Source organism: Haemaphysalis longicornis, unplaced genomic scaffold (assembly GCF_048455015.1).
Source record: "Haemaphysalis longicornis isolate Haplotype H1 unplaced genomic scaffold, Haemaphysalis longicornis Haplotype H1 scaffold_1, whole genome shotgun sequence".
Taxonomy (NCBI): domain Eukaryota; kingdom Metazoa; phylum Arthropoda; class Arachnida; order Ixodida; family Ixodidae; genus Haemaphysalis; species Haemaphysalis longicornis.
The window spans coordinates 139,386,146-139,411,529 of NW_027526203.1; the positions used below are offsets into that span (position 1 = coordinate 139,386,146).

The 25,384-nt window shown below is 48.6% G+C and overlaps 1 protein-coding gene across 1 annotated transcript in view; it reads right to left on the reverse strand.

Annotated features, from left to right (window-relative positions):
• The window catches only part of LOC144137020 (whirlin-like), a 267,993-nt gene that overhangs the window by 10,411 nt on the left and 232,198 nt on the right, over positions 1-25,384 (reverse strand). The window contains exons 10-11 of the mRNA XM_077669440.1: positions 7,031-7,189; positions 1,994-2,125 (exon numbers count right to left, since the gene is read on the reverse strand). Coding sequence (XP_077525566.1) covers positions 1,994-2,125; positions 7,031-7,189 — 291 coding nt within the window. The remainder of the gene's footprint in view (positions 1-1,993; positions 2,126-7,030; positions 7,190-25,384) is intronic.

Sequence of the window (25,384 nt, forward strand, 5' to 3'; positions counted from 1 at the left end):
GAAACACAAACTATACACAACAAGAAGAAAGGGAGAACCACGAGCGCTGACTTGCAATTTTCCCTAGCCGTGGCCTACCCATGGTAGCCTGGAATGAACTGAATGAGTTGCTATACCGGTCTCCCTTTTTATATATGAAAGCGTGGTGACGTCACTACTTGATTTTAATGCTGTTGGGTACTTTTACACTCGGAGTAGCTTACGCAACCTTAAACAAAGAAAAGGTGGGCAACGTACCCCGGCGCATTGCAAACCGGGCGCAGCGTAAAGAAACCTGGCAAAACACGTTTCCACAAGCTCTAGTATGCACACGTGCCGTTCGCAGTACCAAGATGGGCGCGGACTCCGGTCAAGGTAGTTCACGTGTTACACTGGGTTCAGAGAGTTGGGACCGAAGAGGCATCAAGTATCCCTGGAGGCATGTTTCCAAACGCTTCGCTGCACAGCGCCCCACGTGACATGTGTGATGTAACTGCGCGCGCTATTCTATTGAGCTCCGGCTAAAAGGTCCCGATCGTTCGAGCACTGTGGCCTCGTAGTAGACTTCTGGCCTCTGGAGCTGAACACCTGCGTTCGAGCCCCATCCGGTCTTTTAAGTGCAGATAACTTTAGGGGCCCGCTTGTCGTCGCAGCTCGTCCGGTGTCACGCTGTCTAGCCACCGCAGCCACGTCAGGCACCCAAACAGGGGCTTCAAAAAAAAAAAAAAAAACCGGTTGTCCCTTGATTCAAACTTTCGGCCAAAAGTTGAGAATACTTGATCAAGAGGTTAGTATAGGCACAACCGTTTGAAACTCCTTGAACCGCTGGCACTTGTCATACATGTCCCCTTTATTTATCGCAATAGAAACTGCAGGAACATTTCAGGTAAAATATATGCAATGAACCAGAATTCCCCGCGGCCATGTAGTTAGGAATGCTCATTGGATTGGTTTTCGCGATAGTAAACAAAAAAAAAACAGGCCGCCGAAGAAAAAAGCAGGAGTTTCGAAAGATTATGCGTATATAATCACTTTTTAAGCTATCCTCCTAATTGTTGGCCGGAAAACTGAATCCAGGGACGAGTGGGTATCGTTTCGAAGCCTCTGCTTTGGTGCGTGACGCCGTGGGACTCTGTTTGGGTGCGTTAAGCCGCGGGACTGCGGAGGCTATAGATGGTATCGGACGAGCTACGACGACCAGCCGGGTCCCTGAATTGCTCTGCACTTAAAAGAACAGAACTCCTGCTCGCGCAGTTACAGACTGAGGAAGCATGCGAGCTGTCCCAGAAGAAGGTGCGCGAGCACTGCAAAAGCGGGAAAATTGAACTGCATTGAACAAACCTGTTAAATTCATCGACAGAGAGTGAGACAGAGAGAGTAAGAGGGTGAGGGGTAATAGCAAAGAGCGGAGAAGGGCGCCACAGTCCCTGCGGCGAACCACTGCTCTGCACTTCCGGCAGCTTTCACGTTAAGTGGAACTGCTTTATTTCTTCGACTTTTTTTTTTGCAATTTCTTTTACTAAACTCAATTCCACGTGTTGTTTTTGTTAATAATGGTGATTTGGTGTGCTTATGTCGCTTTATGTTCGGGGTGCAGCCTCTGACCACGTTTAATTTACGTTCTGCATTGCGCGAAGAGACGCGTCACATAGGGCGCTTGGTAGCGAAGCGCTTGGAAATACGCTCCCTGGGGCAGCTAGTGTGTTCTGTTTCATGCGTGAGGATATCGTTGAGCGACGAGACAACGCCTGTTCTGCCAACTGGTCCGCACTGTCTATCTCTTTGTTTAGTGCTTCTGACGGAATCGAAAATTGGCCTTTCTGGTCTGCGAGAGTTATAATTGTAATATGTATACGCTGCAAGCGAATAAACAAAAACGCTGGTAAATTTCTAAATCCGCTTGGTATTAGAATGAAAGATTTAGGCAAGCATACAAGCAGGCTGCACTGTTCAGAGATATCAGTTTTTCCGGTTTGACACAATCTTCAAGCGCCAAACCAATAAGTCGTCGTACGTGTATGGAGATGATCCTCGGCAGCTGTTGCGAGGTGTTGTTTCCTCCCTCGATGGCGATTCCTAACACGGGCTTGGTGCGCCGCACCGTCACCCGAATGCGGCCATCCATCAGCTCTTCTACTCGGTGGCCCTGCAATGACAAAAGGATTTTATTTCTCATACGGAAACGCCGAAACACAGTAATGCCACTGTTTCCAGTGGGTTCACACAGCGCCTTCAATTTATACCAACCCAACACAACAAAGCTCGCAGACATTCCGCACCCCGTTGTGAAAAAAGTGGACAGCGTGAGCTCGCCCATTTCGCACAGAGCGGACAGTGCGCCGTTGTGGTAGATTAGGTCCTCCGTCCCGGGGTCGAACAGTTGGGCGGTGCTAAGCTAGGATCCTGTCCCAACGGCGTTTCGTCGCCATTTACAGCTGACCCGCCAGATGCCACAAACCAAGCGCTCCATTTATTATTATTATTATTAATATTATTATTATTATTATTATTATTATTATTATTATTATTATTATTATTATTATTATTATTATTATTATTATTATTATTATTATTATTATTATTATTATTATTATTATTATTATTATTATTATTATTATTATTATTATTATTATTATTATTAGTGCGCAGCTGCACTGATGTACGCAATTAAGACACGCGAGTGTCAACCCCTCTGCCTATGAAACGTGCAAGATTTTATGTGACCCGCCACAGCCTTTCCCAGCATGCTCGAAACCACTTTGGCATCAAAACTACTTTGCCTATGTGCGCATTCACATACGTATATATTTTTTACAAGTTCTATGGACTTCTGCCCTTGAAGGGCCGCAGTAAATCCGCAAAGCACCCAGCTGAGCGCACCAGCATCAATGACGCGATCCTTACAACGTTCGTTCACTGCTGGGCTAAAGTTTTCGCTCGATTAGATCTGATCGGAAGAGGCAGCTGTCTTTGTGGCCCTAGGGAGGCGGCACAAGTTGCTTCAGTGTCATGTCTACCTTAAAACGCGTTTTTCCGTGTTCCTTTGTCGAGCAAATTCTATCCGTTCAACAGTGGCCGCTGTTAAAAGTTGTAATAGACAACCATTAGTTAGAAAGCTGGCGTATCGTAAGGACAGGTTTTTCAAACCAGACATAGAAACGTCACTCACTGCCATCAGACTTCACAGTAGTAAAAGTGAGCCTCGCATCCCCTTAGATGAATATCTTCTGAATTTTTCGGCACTGCATTTAAGTCAATCGATATGTACCCCTCAACTCGCTTGCAACAACGGTCCACATTGAAAACGGTTTGTATAAGCCCTCCCACATGACTGAAATGCAACGAATAAGTGACGCTGAAGTGCTTTGAACGTCATAATTTTCTCTTAGCATTCTTCACCAGAAAGAATTGAAAACAGTCTCCGAATTTATAACCTCCGGTAATGCTGTCGACTGATTCAATTATTTCACTTGCAATGCTAACCAGGCTGCCACATTTGCCCACCCCAAATTGTATGTACCCTCGCCCGCGATAGAAAATAAATGAAAGCTCCAGCGCTACCGCAAAGAAAATATTGCGTGAACCATGCGAGCAAAACATCTTGATTTGCTGAAACAAGTGCAATGTCAGGGAGTGAGCCCCAACATGCAGAAATCATGAGATAACGCATCACTCCCACCGGAGCCTATTGAAAAAGGCGTGACAACAGTAACAAACTTCACTGTCGCTGTGCGCACACCTTCATTTTCAATGCCCATAACATATGCTTAGAGACCAAGTGCACAAACATTTCCACCTGTTGAAAACCATACTTCCTTCTAGCCGGCCTAAGAATGCAGGAAACAAAATACTACAGCTGAGGTACGCGCATTTACGGCGCAAACGAGCAGCAAAACTCTCCGATTTTGAAATCTATATTGAGAAGAGAGCTTCCATTACTCCCTGGAGAAATTAACATTTTAGTCGGCGAGCAACTGGATGGCTGGCTGAAGAAAACCTGCGCGGAACCCCTTCGCCCGCGCGGCAGCCCTGAAAGAATAAGCGCGTCCAGCGGAGCTCAACCGGTTCTCGTACCAAGCGCCCGGCCGGCCGGTATGTCACTTCCGCTTCATGGCTGCTTTCGTGATCCGCCGGTAGGTGCAGCTAGGCGTTGCAGTGGACTACCTGTCATTTCCCAGTTGGTTTCGCGGTACGTATACACTGCACGTTGTAAATAAATTTGGGCGGGATGAAATTTCGGTACAGTTGACCTTTACAGAAAAGGGCAGCCGAGTTTAGTATCAAGAGCCCATTACATCGGAGGAAGTTCTTTTCGTGACTCTCTTGTGATTCTCAAAGCTACAAGTTTACTGCGGTTACCTAGTTCTGTCGCCGAAGTGTCCAGGCATGTCTTAAGAATGGCTACAAGAGCACTACAAGCTGTCTTTTGTGAATGAGATGGCAAGCAAGAAACACATCTTAAGCACCTCGCGCATATCATTTCCGTCGGCCTGTTCGAAGCGAAGGGGGCGTGCTCCAAAGTTCGATGCGTCGTCGGTCGCACAACCGGAGCAGGACTATCATGCCCGAGAAGAGCCTCGTGGGCACTCATTACTCGCTGGTACCTGTGGTTCTCAAACGAGGGTCCGTGGACCCTGGGGGATCCGGGAGGGCATTTAAGGGGACCCCTACAATGCCATCCCGGATCTCCCGGGGTCCGCGAAGCACTCCGCAGAACTCTCCCGCACCTCAAATTTTCTCCTTATTGGGAAGTCTTCCTGGATTCAAAAAAGTGCCTTGTACGTTTAATAGCCGAAGTTTTATGGTTGGCTTTTTGCATAACACGCCAGCTACGCGAAAAATCCAGACACACAAAATACAGTATATACACAAAATACGGTGTTCAGGTTACTTTGGGCGGCAAGAGCAAATTGTTTGGCAATACGACGCGCGTCAGCATATACGTCATACACAAAAGGCGGGCACGAAATAAGTATGTGGGCGACTCTAGCTGCAAGTGCAAATTGTTTGACTTTATGACTTGGATGAACATAGTTCATCGTTGGGTCCCCCATAACTTTTGCAAGCCCGGAACGGGTCCCCGGGCACACTCATGGTTCGGAACCACTGGTTGAATAGATTGAACCGGTTAAATTTATTTTTTTAGAAGCGTGCCCAATTTTAGGCGCACTGTTCGCAGGCGGACGGTGAACGCGGTTTGTGCGTGTTGGCATAAGCAGCATTCGAGCAAGTGGTACACATGCGCATCCTGGCAGGGTGGTTGCAGTGCGGGTGCACTGGGCAGATTCTCTTTGCTACCGTCGCACTCCGTTCCGTGATGCAAGAGGGACACCAAACGCAGCTGAAATTTTACAGTTAAGTGAAAGGTCGGGCTCATTGCAACATATTTAGCGGTATATTTTAGCCGAGAAAAGCAAATGTTGCCTTTGGTTGTACATCAACACGAAGCGTACAGCGTATGGGGAATTATAAATTATCTACGCCAAAGTGACCTCATCGGCTCAACGAGCTCAGGACCCTGGGAGCTCACTCCATCCACTTCCACTTTTTTTTTCGTTGATGTATTTTCTACCTTGTTATATTAGCTTTTACCGCCAGGATCCCGCTTCTGGGAACTGCGACGTCGCAAACACTTAATGCGATCCCTAGTTTCCAATATATTACTTACGTATGTTTGTGAATTTATACCTTTTTAAGATATGTGGTACTTCAGCTGGTTCAATTGTTGTTTGTAAATTTTTTGACAATAGGACACGCTTCAGCATAGACGTCAGACATAAAAGGCGGGCACCAAATAAGGATGTGGGGGACTCTAACTGCAAGTTCGTCGTGGGGTCCCCCATAACTTTTGCAAACCAGCAAGGGGTCCCCATTTTGCTCGGGATGTCTTATAGGACTAGTCCGGACAGCAGTTCCTGACAGCTATTGAAACATACCTTCTCCATAAACACTACGCTGATTGCAATGTTGATGTGTTGCATTTAAACGAAGTGGCGATTTAGTGAACCTGGACACTACATTTTTAGATGGTAAGGAATTAATTTTAAAACCTACAGTTTTAATGTGTCCAAAAGTGTTCGATACCTTTTTACGCCATTGTAACTTTCACCGCCAGAAGGGCGAAATTCCCCGCAATTTAACAGCTAAGACCTGTGAAAGGAGGTCGGGGCGGGAACCTAATGGACAATATCTTAAGGCGAAGTTTAGATTTTCAGCGTTCAAGTACATAGCTAAGCACCAAAACTTGACCTAGAAATACGCAGTTCTCGTGTAGTTAAATTTCGTGCGATTTAAACGTCGAACTGATTCCAATTACTACATTTTCGGCTATGATTCATTACACGCCACTCCTAGGCACTTCAAATGTTTGAACCTTTGGATATCCGTTAATATCTATAACTATTAATTTCAGTTATACCAATTATGACATCAAGTTTTTAACATTTATAATGTGAACAATTCCTTCGGGACGTTTCATTCAAATTTTCGAAATGCTGTATTTCTGTCAATTTCTACGGTTACTGGAGGCAAATGTTGAAATCAGTTTCACCAATTCTGACAATACATTTTGTTATATTTAAAATGTAACTGATTTTTTTTTTCTAATCGCTCGTAGGTGACCATATTCTGTGCTCTTGCGCCGCAACATGTTCCTCTGTTACGGTCTGCTTAGATGCATGTTCTTTGAACAACAGCACACCCAAGTGCCTCCTTGCGAGCAAAAGTAAACAGGAGCACTGCTTATACTGTCTTGGAATGCCGGAGGTATTAGGCGTAGTGTGACCGCCACCTTGCCAAAGCGTGCAGCGTGCAAAGGCGCCAGAAGCTCGACTTGAAAGGATTGCATAAACGCTATTCTCGTGCACACCGTTCCACATTTTTGGCTGTTTCCAAGAAATCATTTGCAATCAGCATCTCAGAGAAGCGGGCAAGTTTCACGGTTTCACTGGTGCTGTGCTGTTACGACTATGCGTTGGCATCAGTGGTGGCCGTGCACTGCTGCCGCTCGCAAGAAACAGGAGCAAGCCGGTGCCGGGGGCGCAGTGCGTGCCTTGGCGTCGTGCTGGTGAGCGGTGTCGGCGGAAGGTGGCGGCAGCGGGGCGAAGCTGGTGCGCTTGGCCGACGGCCGGCAGCGGCGCACACGCGGCAGCCGCACCGGCTCCTCGGCCGGAATCAGCTCCAGGTCGCGCACGATCCGCTGGGCCAGCGCCTGCGTAACAAGCGGCGCCCTCTTTGAGCGCAGCACGCAGCCAGAAGACTAAACTGTAGTGCCTAGTTATACTCTAGGCCCAATAACCAAACCACCGGTCTCGGTGGCGAAGTCCCTCCTTTCTAGCGAGAAAGAAAAACAGAAGGAGGCCACGTGGGAAAGCGCTCGCTTCCTGCCAAATACACTCACGACGGCAAATGAACGCAGTCAGGCATCGTAATGGTACAAATAACCTGGAAGAGGAATTCATAGGCGAAATGTGGTCTTCTTTATTTTTTCCAATTTGAAATATTTGCCAGCAGACATTCAGCAGAACCTTAGTGAGACATCTGAGCTAAAGAGTTGCGTCAAATCTACGTTTGCTGAAACTTCCACACTGACTACTTTTCAGGAAAAAAATGTCCGAAGAAGAACATGTATATTCGAGTTTTGGACGACGCTTATGTTTATTGAGCTCCTTCATAACAGAAATGTACACAAGGTACGTTTAAGCCGTGCAATTCACAATGTCTTTTCCATTTTCATGCCACTCGAACGTTACAGACAACACTTCTGCTGTCTGTATATGTTCCAAAGTCGCTAACAAGTGCTCAGATTATCATGGTATCCGCATTTTATCAACGTTTTTTTTTTTCATGGTACTTCTATAATTTTCTTCTTTATTATCGCGAACGAGACAGTAAAATATCTTACGCAGGTATTATGTTCACGTTTTGTGTAACCTCCTAATAGGCACTTAATTTAGCCCTTTTGGGATAGATTGATTGATTGTAGGGTTTAACGCGCCGACGCAACGCAGGCGATGAGGCGCGCCGTAGTGGAGGGCTCCGGAATAATTTTGACCACCTGGGGATCTTTAACGTGCGCCGAAATCTCGGACACACGGGCGTTTTTGCTTTTCGCCTCCATCAGAAAAGCGGCCGCCGCGGCCGGGAATCAAACCCGCGACCTCGTGCTCATGACAGCGCAACGCCTTAGCCACTTAGCCACCGCGGGGGTCCTTTTGGGATACGGCAAGCTTATCTTTAATTAGATATTTCTGCCCCTATTACTAGCATTATCCTGTGTGTTGTTTTGTCACGATAAATTTTTCGCGTTACCGAAGGCGGTACTACTGCGAGCATCAATTCGCAATCTTTGAAGAAACCATACTCGTTTCACGCGCAAATGATTCCGCTCAGGAATATCCGGACGCAGTTTCGAAGCTTCGGTTTACGAAGGCTTTTTTGGCAGCACCTGTTGGAAAGAGCTCGACTGGGTTTGGAAATGAGTTGATACTATCAATGAAGAGAGCACAGCAAAACTTAACGGTGAAGATAGGGAAAGAAGGGAGCGGGAGTAGAAGAAACATCGACTTGGGTGTCAGCGCGAAAATCGTAGGCCGAAAACGAGAGCATCGAACGAAAGCTCCAGACCGGTATTCTGAATCCCTTCTCCACTGGAGCCTCCAGTCGAGGAGATCCTTGAAAGCGATTTTTAAATGGAAAAGAATTGCGCTATCCTCCACTCAGTCGAGTCGAGGAAACGCTTGAGTGGAGGACATACTCAGAATACGGCCAATAGAACTCCGAACTTGAAATCCGCATCCAAAGTTGCGTTGACAGCCGAATGGCCTCCCACGTGATTCAGAGGTTGTCGGTCAGAGGTTTGAAGACATTAGGCAACCATATAAATTAGGAGGCGGGGAGGGCGTCTTTGTTTCAGAGATATTTAATAAACGTGCACAAGGCTGCACCATGCCTGAAAATATGGCCACAGCAAGGGCATATCCAATGGGATGGTGACGTTTCTAGCAACTTTGCCGTCTGAACGAGGGAGCGAATGACCGTTATCAGGTTGCATCACGAAGGTGTTCGGAATAAACGCATTCGATGCGGCTTGATCACGCAGCGGTTCAGTCACTGGCGAAGCAACAACCTTTAGCGCATCATTGTAGCCAGGGCTTCACCCCGCCGGCCATGCACCCACCAGGGTCCTGCACATTTCAAACTCAGATCGGTGATGCATCCTTTTCTATGCTTTTTGGTGAGCAAATAAACCTTGAACAGGGAAAATTGCATGTTCTCATTATAACCCATTCTACACGCGTAATCGTGAGCAACTGACAATGTTCACCATGTTGCCGTAGAGCAATTAATGACCTCTCGGGACGGGAAGATATGACCGCATATTCATTAATGCCGAGCATGGATAGCAACCCTTAGCCGCCTTAAACGGTGACGTGTCCACCAGTTAAGCGCGAAAGCGTTTATTTTACTGTGGATGTATGGTCAACCCTTCCGACCTATTTTTGCTATTGAGTTGTTTTGAAATCACAGTGAAATGACTCAGAAAATACCCCGCAACAAAAAAGGCTCATTTCGTAAGGATTGATAAAACAGCCGCTGAGAAAATAAAATCATTCAAACGAACTGTCAATTTTAGTTCATGAAATTCACGTAATGCTTGTGTGGTCACCATGAAATTTTTAGATAGCTTATCATGAATCGCACCTCCGTCTTTTGGCCCACTGCGTGTGCCGGAGGTCCTTTCAAGAGCTGCAGAAGAGAAGGGGGATCCTACAGTCAAATATGTCAGTGCATGTGATATCGTCAAAAAATTTGGCCTTTGATCTAAACTCGTCTATACACCTATCTATACCTGCCTTCTGTGCGTCGGGCTTTCTCACACAGCTGCAGTGCTATGCAAAAAGCCACCTTAAAAACACGTGTTATGCTGAAAAGTAAAAAAAAAACAAATCGGCATGGGTTGGCTGGTTTTGGTTCATCGCAGACAGCGCTTGAACACACGGGCAATAAAAGAAGGGGCAACGCCATGGTGTGTCCCTTCTTTTATAACACATGATTTACAATTCTTTCTCCGCCGAAGTCAAATAACTGTACGCGTCAAGCCCAAAGCCACTCTCTTACGTTTCTTTTGAGGTTAGGCAGAAAAGGCGAAAAGATGAAGGGATTGAGGGAGGGAGGGAGGAAGGGAGGAAGGGAGGGAGGGAGAGGATGACAGTTTCACAGAGTGCTTCGTGAACCCCCTGGAATGCCCTTGCAGAACCCTTTAGGTCACAGAAACCCGATTTCAGGCTACTCGGTGGTCTACTGATGGTATGTGACGGTTTACTGCTGCAAACAATACAGCGAGAATCTCGAAAACAAGATTGCAGTATTAATAAACAAGAACACTAACCAACCCCTCCCCTAAAGAGAGCCGGGGTGCGCGCGAAGCTTGCCAAACTACCTTTTTTTTGCTTCCTAGTGTCTCATATTGAAGGCTGGAGTTGAAAACTAAGCGAAAGGTACTGAAGAGGACGCTCTATTTTTAAATTCCTCTTCCGCGAAACTAACGCCGGCCTAATGCCGAAAGGCCATGCCCTCATTGAGTTGGCTGCAAAGTCATGACTCGTTTTAGACATTGGGCAAGTAGGATTGTGCCACACGTTAACGACCTTTATCGGGCATAGGTCACGTAGGAGGCAGCCATTTTTGGTCACCATTGCTTGTAACATGAGGAAAACTTTGGAGGCGCCGTGAATATTTCGTGAATTTCGCACGGGGAACTATTTTAAACCGTTTGCTAGGCGGAGAATACATCTTTGTGCTTTGTAAACAAAGCAGCTAAAATTTTGTAGTGAGAAGTCACGTGTAACGGCATAACAAGTGTCAGCACATGCCTCTTCGCCACAAAGAACTTGAGGATGTATTCGTTCATAATTTTTTATAGAAAGCTCGAAGCTTTCAGTGGACAGGAACATAAACGACAGAAAGGATAAAAAATAAATTGGTGGTTTTACTCATTGCCGTGCCGATCGAGTTTCAGCTGGGGAATGTAATGAATCGACCACATTAGTATGGTTTTTTTATTCTCAGACAAAAATTTCGTTGTCATTACCGTACCAGAAAACTGATTGTCACGGCCTCAATTTTCTCTGGTGACAGAGTAAACTGGCAGTAAAAACGATGGTAATGGCAGTGCAAGGGATAACGCGAAATAAAGTTTGCAAGTTTACCTTAAAACAGAGACATATACGCTACAAAAAGCGATGAATACAATCAAATACGTACAGCCGGTAAAAGGCTTGTCTATAACACAGCGTTCGTACTCGCAGCCCTGTCCTGCCCCGCCGGAGCGGGATTTGAAAAAAAACTACTGCGGAATTCTGAAGTTTTAGCCCTTCGCTTTTGCCTCCCACATGTTTGGAACGAGTATGTTTTGGCAGTTTTCGGATGTAGCTGGTTGAAGTTGAAATTCCTGTTATAGACAAGCGTTTTACCGGCTGTACGAAGAAAAGACTGCGCGATGTTCTCCAGTTCGAAACATGCCTTTTGCTCGCATTTACGTTAATTTAAACTACCAATGTTGGTTTGGCTGGTTTGCCAGCGTTAACGTGCTTCTTTATATTTAGAATGTGTGGTAGGTGTTTTTATATCTTTAGTGGGGACTACGAGATGGATTCGTGGTGATTTGTGCAAGCTGAGTGCCAAATTACACCGCGATTCGCCCGACCCACACGTGTACGCGTAGCTGATCGTTTACGATACGGCTAATTCACGAAGAATTCATGAAGTTTAGAACAGGGACCCACCAAAAATTCCGCCTGCCCTTAAACGCCCTACATGTTGGTGCCACCCGTGCAGAAGTGCTCTTCCAATCACGAGCCCGTTATGCACCAAACACCACCCAAACACGGGTAGAGGATGCGCATCCCGCAGCGCCCCTATGCGTCCCCGTAGAAAAGAGGCCTCGACAGATGTGTTCCCCCGAAAAACGATAGATGGCGGGAGTTTGCCGTACGCCCAAGGAGCATAGACATCGCGCGCCTCCTCGAGTGACGGTAGGCCGCTGTAGGCTCCATGCATACGCCCTACTATCTTGCCGCTTCCTAGCGACCAGCAAGCGGTGATTGTGATCCCCCTTATTTCTTACACCATTCATGGTCAGAACAAGTCATTGGCTCTAGACCTGTACTTTTACATCCCTCAAAAATTGTGCGTTACTGCTGACGCAACAATCGCTGAGGGTGCCTCAAGCACGAATTCTGCAATGCAATGCCAGTAAAAATCCCAGTATGGATTGACAGTATGCATAAATAAATAGCGGCAGAGGAATTTCACTGCAAAATATTAGAGCTGGTAAAGGGAAGGTATACCTTTTCACTGTCTTGTCGTGCCTGTGAAGTTGCCTCGGATCATATGGACATAAAAACAAAACCCTCCTTCCATGGCGCACGCAGTATTTTATTTTAGGGGGTGGGGAGCGAAAAAATTGCAGAGGGAGAACACGAAAGGAGAAAAGAACCCACAACAAAAATACTGTCAGTGCAACAAACCAACCCAAGCGGCTCGACCACGGTGGGCAGCAGTCAGGTCGTGTCGGGCTGTGAGACGTCCACATTGAAATCTAGCCCCAGCGGAAAGGGTATTGCAACGGTGACCGCGTGAAGACTGCCTGCGGGTGCACACTTGGACGTATAAATAAGCTACCGGGGATGTCCGCGCGCTTAGACGGAACCAACACCGGCCAAAACGTTATTCCAGGAGACCTTTGAGAAGTAAATGCAAAAAAAAAAAGCTGTAGCTATGGTGGGGTTTTGCTACAGTGAATTTAAAATTATCCTTATTAGCTCAGGTCGGCGTTACAAAGGGTCAAGTTGCTATTTATCCACGAAGTTGCCTCAACCCTATTGACCTCCCTGTCATTACCCCTGCCTCAGCACTCCCACATAACCTCAGAATTGCTCCCATCCCAAAAAACGTCGCAGCTGATACCAATCCAGGGAGAGGTTCTGCTCTCGTTGGCAATCATGTCCGTCCAGCTGATTCTACGATCGTTTACACGGATGCATCATGGACGCGCGTCGGAGAAGCCGCTTATTCAGTCGCAAGTAACGAAGCAGGCACACACACCTACGGTCCACTCACTAATCCACCTCCAAAAGCGACACTAGTCCCCTCCCAATAATCAGCAGTATTCAGGACCTCTCCCTAGCACCCCCCCCCCCCCACCCAACTACATACATACATACATACACTGATTCTATCCGGGCTATTCGCGCCATTCACATGAGTAGGATTCCTGAACAACTGCTGGATGATCTACGCGAAGCCTTAACAAAGATACGTCCCCACACTGCCACACTGAGGTGGACTCCTGGTCACGCTAAAACCCAGGCAACCAGGTGGTGCATAGCCTCGCCCGCAACCTTCTGTATCGGGTGCCTGGGATACCTTGGCCTTATCCACCCACGTGGGCCACTACTCTCCACTAGTGACAAGAAATAAAGCTTCACAATTGGAACATCACAGAAACTCTGCGTACACGTCCTGTTCAAGACAAATCTCTAACCACCACGCAACTCTGCATTCTTCAAAGCATTCACTTAAACACCCTCGTTATTCCTGCTCGTTCCTTTCTCTACCGTATCCGACACTCCCCAGCGTGTCCCAATTCCCCACACTCCCCACACTCCCCAGCGTGTCCCATCGTCCAAGCATTCTTACGCGACTGTCATTTGGGAGGACATCGGTACCTATTTCAAAATGATTTTACAGCAAAGCTGTATACCCCTACTCCTCAACGGTTTCATCGCCGTGGGCAAAAACGGCAAGGCCCCAAGACCTAAGACGCCGAGCGCATGCGTCACCGTAATCAGGCGTACAGCATAGAGCTCAGCATTTAAGGAAACCACAAAACAAGCATAGAAACCGTATTATCGATGATAAGGAGGTTGTGACCAATGGGACTTCCTCCACAACCATGTGTTCCTGGTAAAAATTGTTTGCAGATTACCTTTGAAGCCTAGGCAGGACTAGTGTCACTAAATAGAGCAGTTCCTGCCCGAGAAGACGCCGAGCGCATGCGTCAGTCTAGGCAGGGCCCAGCATTTGCCGCATATTTGGGCCCACTTGTGCTGCTGAAATGTTGTTACACGCCTTATCTCTGATGTTCATTTCAAACGACGCCAGTCGCGCTCAGCCGCAGAGCAGCGAGGACGAGCTAAGCCAGTCAGAGTTGACCGACGGAAAACGCATAAACAACAAAATGACGGCGCCTATGAACCAGCGCAGTTTAAACAAATGCCAGGTTATTCAAACTGACCATGATGATGGCAGGGGCACGGATCAATAGGAGAAAAGAGCGCCAATACTCTGTACCCTTATCTGGTGACACTAGCCGAGCGCAAGCGACAATCCCGCCGGGACGACGAGGAACATTTCATACCCTCCTCCATCACCATTTCCAATGGTTTACAACAGCTCTGCTAGACATCCACTTTCGCAGGATGAGGCAACGGCCAATTTTTTTTTTAACTTGGCCGTGTGGCACCTTCCGTCTTATGCCAAAAGGAGCTTGCAGCGGAGGGAGAACCACGGGGATAAAGAGAATTACTTGGAAAAATTATGTCGTTAGACGTTGTTCTCGGTATTTTAGTTTAGTTTGTTTCTGGTCATGATCTATGCCTTCCTTGATTTCTGAAAGGCTGACGTAATCCTTTGCCCGTTGTGCTAGTGAGGTGACACCATGTTCGTGCCGGCACCAGTTCCGGTGGAATACACACCGGGGTGGCTCAGTGGGTAAGGGCAGGTTCAGACTGCTGCCGCAACTGTCGTAATAACTTTAAAAGGATGACGTCTTCTCACGTCTTATCCAACCGAACTGCATGCCACGCAGTTTTTTTTTTTTTTTACTTCCATAGATCACAATATGGCCTCTTTGCGTCGGTTGTCTGAACATAACCTAACCGGTTGCGCTGCTCAGCCCGAGGACGCGGGATCGAAACCCGGCCGCGGCGGCAGTATTCCTGATGGAACACGCAAACTGAAATGCCTCTGTGTCCGATTTCGGCGCGCGTTAAACATCCCCACGTGATCTAAAAAATTTCGGAGCCTTTCAGCGCATCTTGCGCGTGCGTTATCAGAAATTTACAACTTTTCATCTTCCTGTGGAAAGAAGTTTTGATGGGATGGCGTCAGTTGCGGCCCTTGCGGGTACGGCTGGAGACCGTGTCTGTCTAGTATGCTACCACCGACTGGGCGTTGAACGAACTTCACTGCATAGGCACGGCACCTGCTGAAAATCGTGTCCTTTCTTTAGTCTCCATCATAGTATCATTGTCCTCCTTTCCACGCTTCAATCCCCCCTGCGCCATATTCCAGGTCAGGCTAGCCCTCGAATCTTCCGGCCTCAGTCGTAGCTTCCGGGAGGCGGCGATGACGTGTTTTCGCAGACGCTTGATGAGCAAAGCTGACAGTGGACGGCTAGCAGCCACGGGAAAATCGAAAAATGGGCTTAATAACGCTAACGCGTTAAAAGGCGCGAAGAAGAGCGACCCCAAATCTGCGCCCTTCTCTTGCTCCTATTTGGGCTCCCCCCAGATGGAAACGTCATCAATTTTACCAACGTCTCAATGGCTCGCAGCAAAATCTCAGGATGCACAATAACGTAAGATTAAATGGAAACCTCCGCAAATAGAGTCGACGATGAAGCAGTTGATGACACGGCCCCATTGCGGACCCCGTGCAGCTCTTTTGCGAGCACGCCGCAAGTGCAACGAGTAGAAAAGGGGGCCTCAGTGCACGCGCTTCGCAGAGATCAGGGCCGCGTTCGTTCCGGTCGTGACTTCATCATGCAGCGGTGCACGGGTTCGCGGAGGCAAACGGCCCGTTAGCACCGGCTCTGCCTTGACTCGCTCGGCTTGATGTCTTGAGCATGTGGGCAATGCGTTTGGTTGGTTTCCCGCTTTATGCCCTTCTTGAGACTAAGCAATCGCTGATCTAAAACAGGTCGCTGCATTATAATCTTCTCGCTTCTGAAACTGCGACGTGATATTACTTTACGTTCGTATTTTTGTCGGTTCAATTGCCTGTTAGCGCCCCCTTACGGAATGCTCCATTTTTGGCTGTGTGAAGAAAAAGGAAAAAAAAGGAACTTAAATGCAACCCTTTCTGGAACCCGCCTTTCAGCACAGATTGAATCCAGGAATCCTTCTGGACTCACAGTGTATATCTGAAACATGCGCCTCACGTGGAGCAGGTGCGGGAGAGGCTCGGAGCCAAATGACATTTACACCTTGAATATGCCTATGACACACACATGACAGCATAGGGGTATGCAGCTCGACACTATGCTGCTCCTGATTGTTGCCTTTATGCGCCGGTGATGCGATCGAAGAGAAGAGGAGAGGAGGTCGTACTACTCTTTTCAGACTTCAGCGTGTGCGCGCTTTTGCTTGGGGTGCCCACGTAAACGTAATATCTGACGTACATGCCCCATAAATCTGAATTTAATAACTAAACCGCGAAAATATATTCCTCTCGCTAACGTCCAACCTATCCCCCTCACGCCTAATATGGGAAAGTTTTTGCAACGTATGGTCAAACCTGCCTCTCTCCCTATATGGAAGACAACGGCCATGTCTCGACCCCCCTGTACGACTTCCATGTACGACCATTATTCCACTAGATATGTCCTGCTTCAACCCAAAGATTAAATGATTGATCGGATCACCGGTACATACAAGTGCTGCAGCGTCGCATTAGACATATTGTCTAAGGCGCCAGCACGTAACTGCCGCCACGTAACAACATCAACGGTGCTTTAGACTACGTTTCTCACCAGCCCCGGTGGATCAGTGCCTATAAGGCGTTGTGCTTCTCAGCCCAATGACGCGGGTTCGAACCCTGCCAAGGTAACTGCTTTTTAGATAGAAGGGAAAGGCGAATACGCCTCGATGTCCAGATTTCATTGCACGTTAAACATCTCCAGGTGGTCAAAATTAATCCGGAGCCGCCCCCAAGGGCGTGCCATACAACCCAGGTGCAGCTTCGGTGCGTTAAGAAACGTAAATATAAAAAAAGCTTTACCAATCCCTTCTTAAAAAAAGTTGAGAGAAGCGCGAAAGCTTTCTAACCTCGATTGATTGAAGGGTTTAACGCGCCGACGCAACGCAGGCAATGAGGCGCGCCGTAGTGGAGGGCCCCGGATTAATTTTGACCACCTGTGGATCTTTAACGTGCGCTGAAATCACGTACACACGGGCGTTTTTGCTTTTCGCCTCCACCAGAAAAGTGGCCGCCGCGGCCGGGAATCGAACCGGCGACCTCGTGCTCAACAGCGCAACGCCATAGCCACTGAGCCACCGCGCCAGTTTTCTAACCACAAGTGCGTCAAAACCTTCCCTGAAAGGGCGTCCAATCGATCGTCAAACCTTCAAAGACCCAAATCGCCCACGAAGAACGAACCCATTTCACCATTTTTCGCGCGCAAAGTAAACGCATCTACGAACGATCCAAATGTGTACCGATTCATGGTTTATGACATAAAGGTACACGAATGTACTCCTTCTTCATGATCGATGCGTGTATTGCCTTATCTAGAACCGTTCCGCTTCCGCGATTTCCAAGTAACCGTTTTGACACTGTAAGCCCGGTTTCACGCCCGCGGCGGATGTCCAGAGATCTTATCAGAGCTTTCCGGTCGACCAACAGGTCTACGGGGAAATTCACTAGTTTGTTGACGGAACGCCATCGGTCTCACTAATTAACATCGCGCTTTAAAAAATTCGCCAACATTTCTCCACGCGACCCTTCCGGGGCAAAGTTCCACTCATTGTGTTCAGCGAACGTAAGAGGATTCAGCGGCTTCCCTCGCCGGTCCTACTGCGACCACTGGCATCGAACGTCTCCGCTCCAACAAAGTCAAAACCATCCCTAAAGGCATCCTTCAAGGTTCTGTGATATCCCCGTTTCTATATAAAACCGCTAGGATAGGCCTTCCCCATTATAGGAGAACATCCCGCATCTGAAGCACGCGGATCACCTCCCCTTATGTGCGGGATCAACGGGTGAGCAACAGGACGCCATGCAAAGCGCAACTGAAGAGGCGCTAATATCCTCTGCACAAAGACGGCGCAACAACGCAAACGAAGCATCCCGGATCCGGCACTCACAACAGCGGCAAAACCCAACGTTGCCCACCTCCTCATGTTGGGCCTCACCGTACCCCGAACGGATCGGGTCTCCACACGATTGCACCGCTTTAACGGACACCCTATGAACTCATGCACCTAATGCACCATGTGTCACATCGAAGGTTTGGCATGCAGAGAGAGAGAGAGAGAGAGAGAGAGAGAGAGAGAGAGAGAGAGAGAGAGAGAGAGAGAGAGAGAGAGAGAGAGAGAGAGAGCTCTTTAATGTGGGCTGGAGAGGTCAGCTCTGCTAGCGGTAGTGCTTGCTACGCCAGAAGCTGACACCTTACACAATGGGCAATGCAATGGCCATTAGCCGGGTCTCATATGGCACATCATCAGAAACAAAAATTAATATTGAGGTGGGCCCCGCATACCATACTGGCTTAGGCCTACCTTCTAAATTCAACCGAGGAGTTTCTGCAACTACGAATTGACAACACCCGGGAAGGATTACAAAAGGCACCTCACATCCCCTAGTTAGAACCCCCTAAATTAACACCCCCAGATGAGCCACCATGAGAAGGTTAGCATACGCGGTGCCTCATTTACAAGAACAACAAAAAAAAAACAAGCACCTTTGCAAACAATGCTGGTATACAACTGATGCGTTCTTCCGATAATGACATATGTGGCACACACTTGGGGTCGCACTAGACCCCTTAAAAGAAAACTTCGATCGTCCCAATAAGCCATGGAAAGAAGAATCCTAGAGCTCACACCAAGATATAAGAAAACAGCAGGACGGATTCTAGTTGACACTGCGCGGAAAAAGTGGACTTGGACAAAACACGTCATGCGTCTGGGATACAGTGGGATGAGCATCCGTTTAACAATGCGGCTGCCAATGGACCGTAAACGAAACAGAGGCAGGCCTAGGAATCGACGTCTGGAAGAACTACGAAAATTTGGGTGATAACAAGGATCTAAGCCAGCTCTCGATGAACATGTTTGGAAACCAATTGATTGTAAGGTTTATCGTGCCGACGCCACACATGTGATGAGGCGCGCCGTATGGAGGGCTCCGGATTAATTTTGACCACCTGGCGTTCTTTAACTTGCTCCGAAATCTCGTACACACGGGCGCTTTTGCTCTTCGCCTCCATCAGAAAAGCGGCCACCACGTCCTGGAATCGAACCCGCGACCTTTGGCTCAGTAGCACAACGCTTTAGCGCCTGATCCACCACGCCGGGTCTGGAAGTCATGTCGTGCACTTCGTCTTTCTAAAAAACCGCGCGGGTGGGGTTCACCCCAATTTCCCGGAGTGCCCAATCAGCGTGCGCAAACGTGCGCATTTGTCGAACAAAGAGGCCAAGCATGCGATTAAAGTAAAAAATAGAACCTGCGCTGGGGCAGCAGCGCAAGGCGTGCATGTGAGCTGTTGTCCAAGCGCAGATTCTGCGTTTTACACTAATCGCATGCTTGGCTCCTTCCTACACCGTGGCCTCGTCATTCGCCAAATGCGCAGATTTGCTCACGCTGATTGTTAACTCTGGAGCGTTGCGGTTGAGCCCACCTGCAGTGATTTGCTACAGTGTACAGTAGACACAAACAGGCGCATCATCATGATGACATGTTAAGGTCCCTGGTGGAATACTAAACGATAACCCTTAGTGGCAAAAGCCCTGCTGAGTTTTCTGCGAAGTACAAGACTTGATCAGCGTCTGTGAGCGACCGTACACAATCATCGCATCATCGTCATCATCGTGGCATTAATCAAATTCATCATTCTTCATACATTTGGCGCACCCAACTTACCACCTTTGCCAGGCTAACCTGGCCAATTGCATTAAAGACATCTCTGTCTCTCTCTCTCTCTCTCTCTCTCTCTCTCTCTCTCTCTCTCTCTCTCTCTCTCTCTCTCTCTCTCTCTCTCTCTCTCTCTCTCTCTCTCTCTCTCTATCTATCTGTGTGTGTGTGTGTTTGTGTGTGTGTTGTATTTTGTTCGCCCTCAAAGATTTCCTCCCACAGAGTTATGTGTTGTAACTAGCAGAACCACTTCTTAAGCGTTACTTTGGACACGAAGCAAGCATCCCCTTTCCTTCAAACCTGTGGTTGCAGAGCATTCAATAAAATACGAGCAGATGATCACGAGACCATTGTGATATCACGGATGACAAAGTATACATCACGCTTTCGGAAGCGATAATTACCCTATGAGCGTGCAACTATTCACAGAACCTATAACGTTAAAGTTATTTGCTGTAATTTAAAACGATTTTTCTTCTTACGTTGAACTGCGTGGTGGTGAACGCGGAGGTTCACTAAGACGGTCGTATACGACACAATGTTTCACGAACGGGTCGCGGAGAGCTGCTGAAACTCGCATCAGGCCCCATTTGCTTAAAAACGGACAAATCACGAATGGCGAGTGCTCTCCGCGCGTTTCAGTCAGCACGGTCCCAGCCTCCCTTCAAGAATTCCCGGAGCAGCTGTTGTGATTTTTTTTTTCATGTTATTCTCCACCGTCAGATACATGTACTTTTCGCTCCTCACCATTCTGTGGGCGCAGAATAAACTCTGTGCTTTCGCAAGATCGAGCCGACAAGGCAGGACACGTGAGTAACAATTCCATTAGGACGGGTTCAGACTGTTGCCGCAACTGTCGTAATAACTTTAAAGAATAACGTAACTTCACGTCTCAGCCAACCGAACTGCGTCACACGCGGTTTTTTTTTTCGTCCTTAGAAAACGACACGGCTTTTTCGTCGGTAGGCTGAACATAGCCTTACATGCAGCGTATACTGCAGTACACTGCGGGAGAAGTTGGTTCATGCTTCTGAATAAAATATACTCGTTAGAACAGGACACTTTCCAAGAGCAAGAACAGACGTCGGACCGATGGCGTCCGCGCCGTTTTTCTTTTCTTCATTTTGTTGGCGTTCTTTTCTGGCGTTCTTGCCTGGTGTTCTTTTTTAAAAACAGTCTGATTCTTTTACCCGCGAAGAAGTACCCGATGCAAGCCGCCAAACATGCACAATGTGCGTATCTGCGTGCGTATATGCGTGCGTGCGTGTCAATCGACTCCCCCTTGACAGTGGAGAGCGAAGAGCCGCCCAACGAGATAGCGCAGCAGCCATCGATCGCGGCCGTCCTATTTTCGTGCACAAGGACCCCGCGCGCCACTTAATTACCTGCGCTCACAGCCTTCCTGTAACTCCGGTCGAAGTTGACTCACGACATGTTGTAGGTTGTCTTTCCCGACGTGGAGTTCAAGTCCCCTGATTACCGGGTTGTTTTGGTTTTTTCCTCGTTTTGTTTCGTTTTTTGAATGTGGAAACTTTATTTTCCGTGAAGAGATGTTCCAAAATTATATAAAACAGGAGCACTACAGATTTCTTTCTCGCTTCTCGTACGCACGTGGACGTGTGCATTATGAAAAACAGCGTATATGCAAATGCGGAATATATGGCTACGGCAACCGGTCGACACCTGCAACAAGGTCAAACCTGGCGTACGGTTACGGCAACGCATTTATCAGGGCCACTTTGCTCTATTTGTTCCTCTGTCTAGTGAACCGGATATGCAAACGTGCGCTCCACGTATGGATGAAAAAAGAAGCGGCTCTGGGCCACGCGGTCCGATTCAGCTCGTACTTGCAAAACACTGAGCCTCAGGTGGATGAATTGTGGAAGTTACGCTGGGAATGAGGCTGGCACGGTCTAGTTGCAAGGACACGACCCCACGGCCTGCGCATGCCCGGAGCAGCGATGGCTGTGGTGGCGTTCACCGGAACAGGAAGGAGTCGCCAAACCCAGCACGATAGCGCATACTGCGCTCCTTAACAGCTCTGGCGAGTCTGAGACATGCCTCAGTGGTACTGTCTAAATCGGCGGGCACGCACCCACTTCGCCTTCTGGGTTGCTGTGGACAAACGGGCTGATTTGAGATGGAAAGCGTGCCGAGGCAGCAGCGCACAGAAACATTTGCACAGGAACGCGCGTCATGCGCGTTGAGTAGCCGGCTCAAGTAGTTTTGATGAAAGCGAACTGAAAACTCACGGCGACTGAACACAAATTAGTTCGTTCGCGATCAAAAATATTCCAGCGGAGGCGGTGTTTCGGCCATATTTTAGCGCCATATGAGTTCTAAATTTACCCATTGCACTGCGACGTGTCCTCTGGCAGTATAACATATCTTGCGCGGAAAACGCAAAATTTCTGAGGGAGGCGAAAAGCAAAAACGCCTGTGTGTACGAGATTTCCGCGCACGTTAAGGATCCCGAGGTGGTCAAAATTAATCCGGAGCCCTCCACCACGGCACGCCTCATCGCCTGCGTTGTGTCGGCGCGTTAAACCCTATACAATCAATCAAAACGCAAAATTTTCTGATGTTACCAAGCACGCTGCATCCGCTCATGTTTTGCTGTCCTAGCTATGGATCATCCAGGGGTACCCATTAACAGAAGCGGCTTTTTGGCGTGGGAACTAACCAGATATCAACTTTCAAAGGAAAGAAAGCTTTTCGCAACGACTGTGAGCAAGCAGCAAGCGGGTAACCTCAGCCAGCGCTTCGAAGCGACAAGCAATGCGGTGACAATCGTAACACCGGCCTCACACGGGTCTTTCTGAAAGTGGGAACGAATCTTCGAGTAGTGCTCAGTATTGAGTCACTACATAGAACTGCGTACATGGCAGGAAGCCTTGGTAAAACCCCTAAGCGTAACAGGGTGCGCAAACACTACGTAAAGAAATTTGATGTAGCGGGAGGTATACGGGGCTCTTCAGTTGACAGTGTCAAACGTACCGCGGACTCCCCAAGAAGCGATCCGGCACTGGTTTTTTTTTTCTCATACACCCCTACGGCGTGCAGAATCCTCCGACTACCCGCGAGGTACTCGCGGTGAGTCCCAGACTGTAGATCGGAGAGCCCCACTGTGTCTTAGAGTATTTTTACGGGCCTACGAGAGGAGAGATATTCAACGTGCCGCAATGTCAGTTGAGGCGATTCCTGAGTTAGGAATTTTTAAACGTCTTTATGGCTTATATTGTTGTTCTCTGCGTCGTTCGGTATTGTATGGGAACAATAAATACATCAGTCGGCCGACAACATTCGTTTACGTTTTTTTTTTTTTTCAGTCTCCCGTCCTGCGTTTTGTCCTCGACACTGAAGGAAAGCCATGGCTTCATCAGTGCCATCTCAATTAAGGAGCGCGACCCAAGCGCCCGTATCCTCCGCTCCCAGCTTCCCTTCGATCCGCCGCTGCTCTAGTGACGCACCGCAATATTCTTCACGGTTGGCCACTAACGTTCCTGGGGCCACTGTGAACCATGCAGCGGTGGGAGGGACAAGCTCGCAATGCGCGTTCGAACGAGTCTTCCGGTGCTCGATGGGCTCCGATTCAGATGCGATCTTTCGCGCATTAGCCTCATTCTTGTTCCCAGTAATATATACCCTTTTTTAAAGAAAAGCACTACTAATCTCGTCTCGCGGTTTCGCCGTCGCGGTAAATTTGACCTTCATTTGACCGCAGCTGCGCCGTACCCTTGGCAACGCATCACGTGACTCGTCGGGTCGAGCTCCACCGTCGCCCACGTTCATCGCTGCCACGGCCGCTGCCGGCTTGGAGCGTTCACTCACGGTAGCTGGTTCACGCCTGAGCCCGTGACTCACGGCTGCATGCCAGCTTGGCCATGGATGAGAGCGAGGCCAGACCGTCTTCTCTGAGCGTTGCGCGGGAGATGGCGATTTTGAGCCGCCATCGCAAAGCGGTGCCTGACCACCCCGCGGATATTGCCCGGCGAGACGATCGGCTCGGAAAACAAGGAAACCGGCACCATAATCGTAGACGAAGGCAGGCTTTGGGCGAATAGTTGATTTAATGTACGGTAACCCGCCGACGCATCGCAGGCGATTGGGCGCGCCGTAGTGGAGCGCTCAGGATTAATTTTGACCACCCGGGGATCTTTAACGCGCGCCTAAATCTCGTAGACACGGATGTTTTTGCTTTCCGCTTACATCAGAAAAGCTTTGGGCGAATAGTATAATAATTGCATAAACCAAACGTTAACCAAGTGACACCAAAACTAACATTCAACCCAAGCTTTCAGCTTTCGTTTTGCACATCAAGGGTTATCCTAACTAAGCCGCGGCAATTTTTTTCGCATGAAGATGTCAATTTTGTAAAGCGTGGAATTCACGCCCCCAACCTTTGGAATACGCCCTGAATGCTTCGCTAATGCCCCGCTTGCACGTCCTGCTTCCCCTTTTCCGGGGCCTGGCTCCTTAACGCCAGGAGCGGAATGATCAGCGCCATCACTGCCCGTGCGCTGACCCCAGCAAAAGGCTGCAGCGGAGGGCCTCTCCTGGCGCCTCACCTGTTGTGGAGCGGAAGAGACAGCGGGTGGATGAATGGGGAGTAGAGTATGGCACACCCCTGCAACCTCCTGCGGCGTGCCGTCACATCCTCACGGAGGAGTGCCGTGGTTTCTCCTTTGCCGGGGTGGACTCCTCGAGAAGCGCAGTGGCCTGTGTCGCGCTCGTTACTAACGAGATGAACGAACGCCGAATTTTGAACGCGTGTTTTTCGACTCGAGTAACAGCCCTCTCCAAGGACGATGATCCCCCATTATAAAAACCATGGATAGCAAAGGCCACTTCCCGTAGTATTTGCGAACAGCGATCAATACTTTTCTTACTGCACGTACATACCATAATGACCCTTGGCACAACAGAGCAGTAAAATGGAAGGCCCCTAAACATTAATTCTGTACGGGTATCTGAAGAGAACACCGCGAATCAGTCAGAAATAAAATCACATGACGATTACTATACTCCCTCATGACAAATCTGTGTGCAGCTCGAACTGCATTCTTCTCGGTAACGGCGCATAGCTGCTGCATCTTAGGAAGTGATCGCGTGTTCAGCGAACGCATGGCGGCGCGTGCTACTCTTCCGTTATCTCCCAGCACTTAGCTGCCGCCAGGTATGTTGTTTCAAATCGTATTTGAACCTCCCCCGCAAACGCCACGTGGCTCAGATGAGGCACAAGCGGGGCAGGAGTGCGGCGAAAGTGTGAGGAGGAGGACGCTCCTCTGGCGACGCATAGCGACAGTGTAAGGGAGGCAATGAGACATACTGAGCCGTGGCGACGCGCTGAGAGATGACCTTAATTAAGCCGGAACCACATGCAGCGTATTTTCCGCGTTTTCACGCGTCGACGTAGCCCCGCGTTGACGCACGGCGGCGCCCGATTTCGAAAAGCATGGAACGGCGAGCTCACGCGCGAGTCACGATG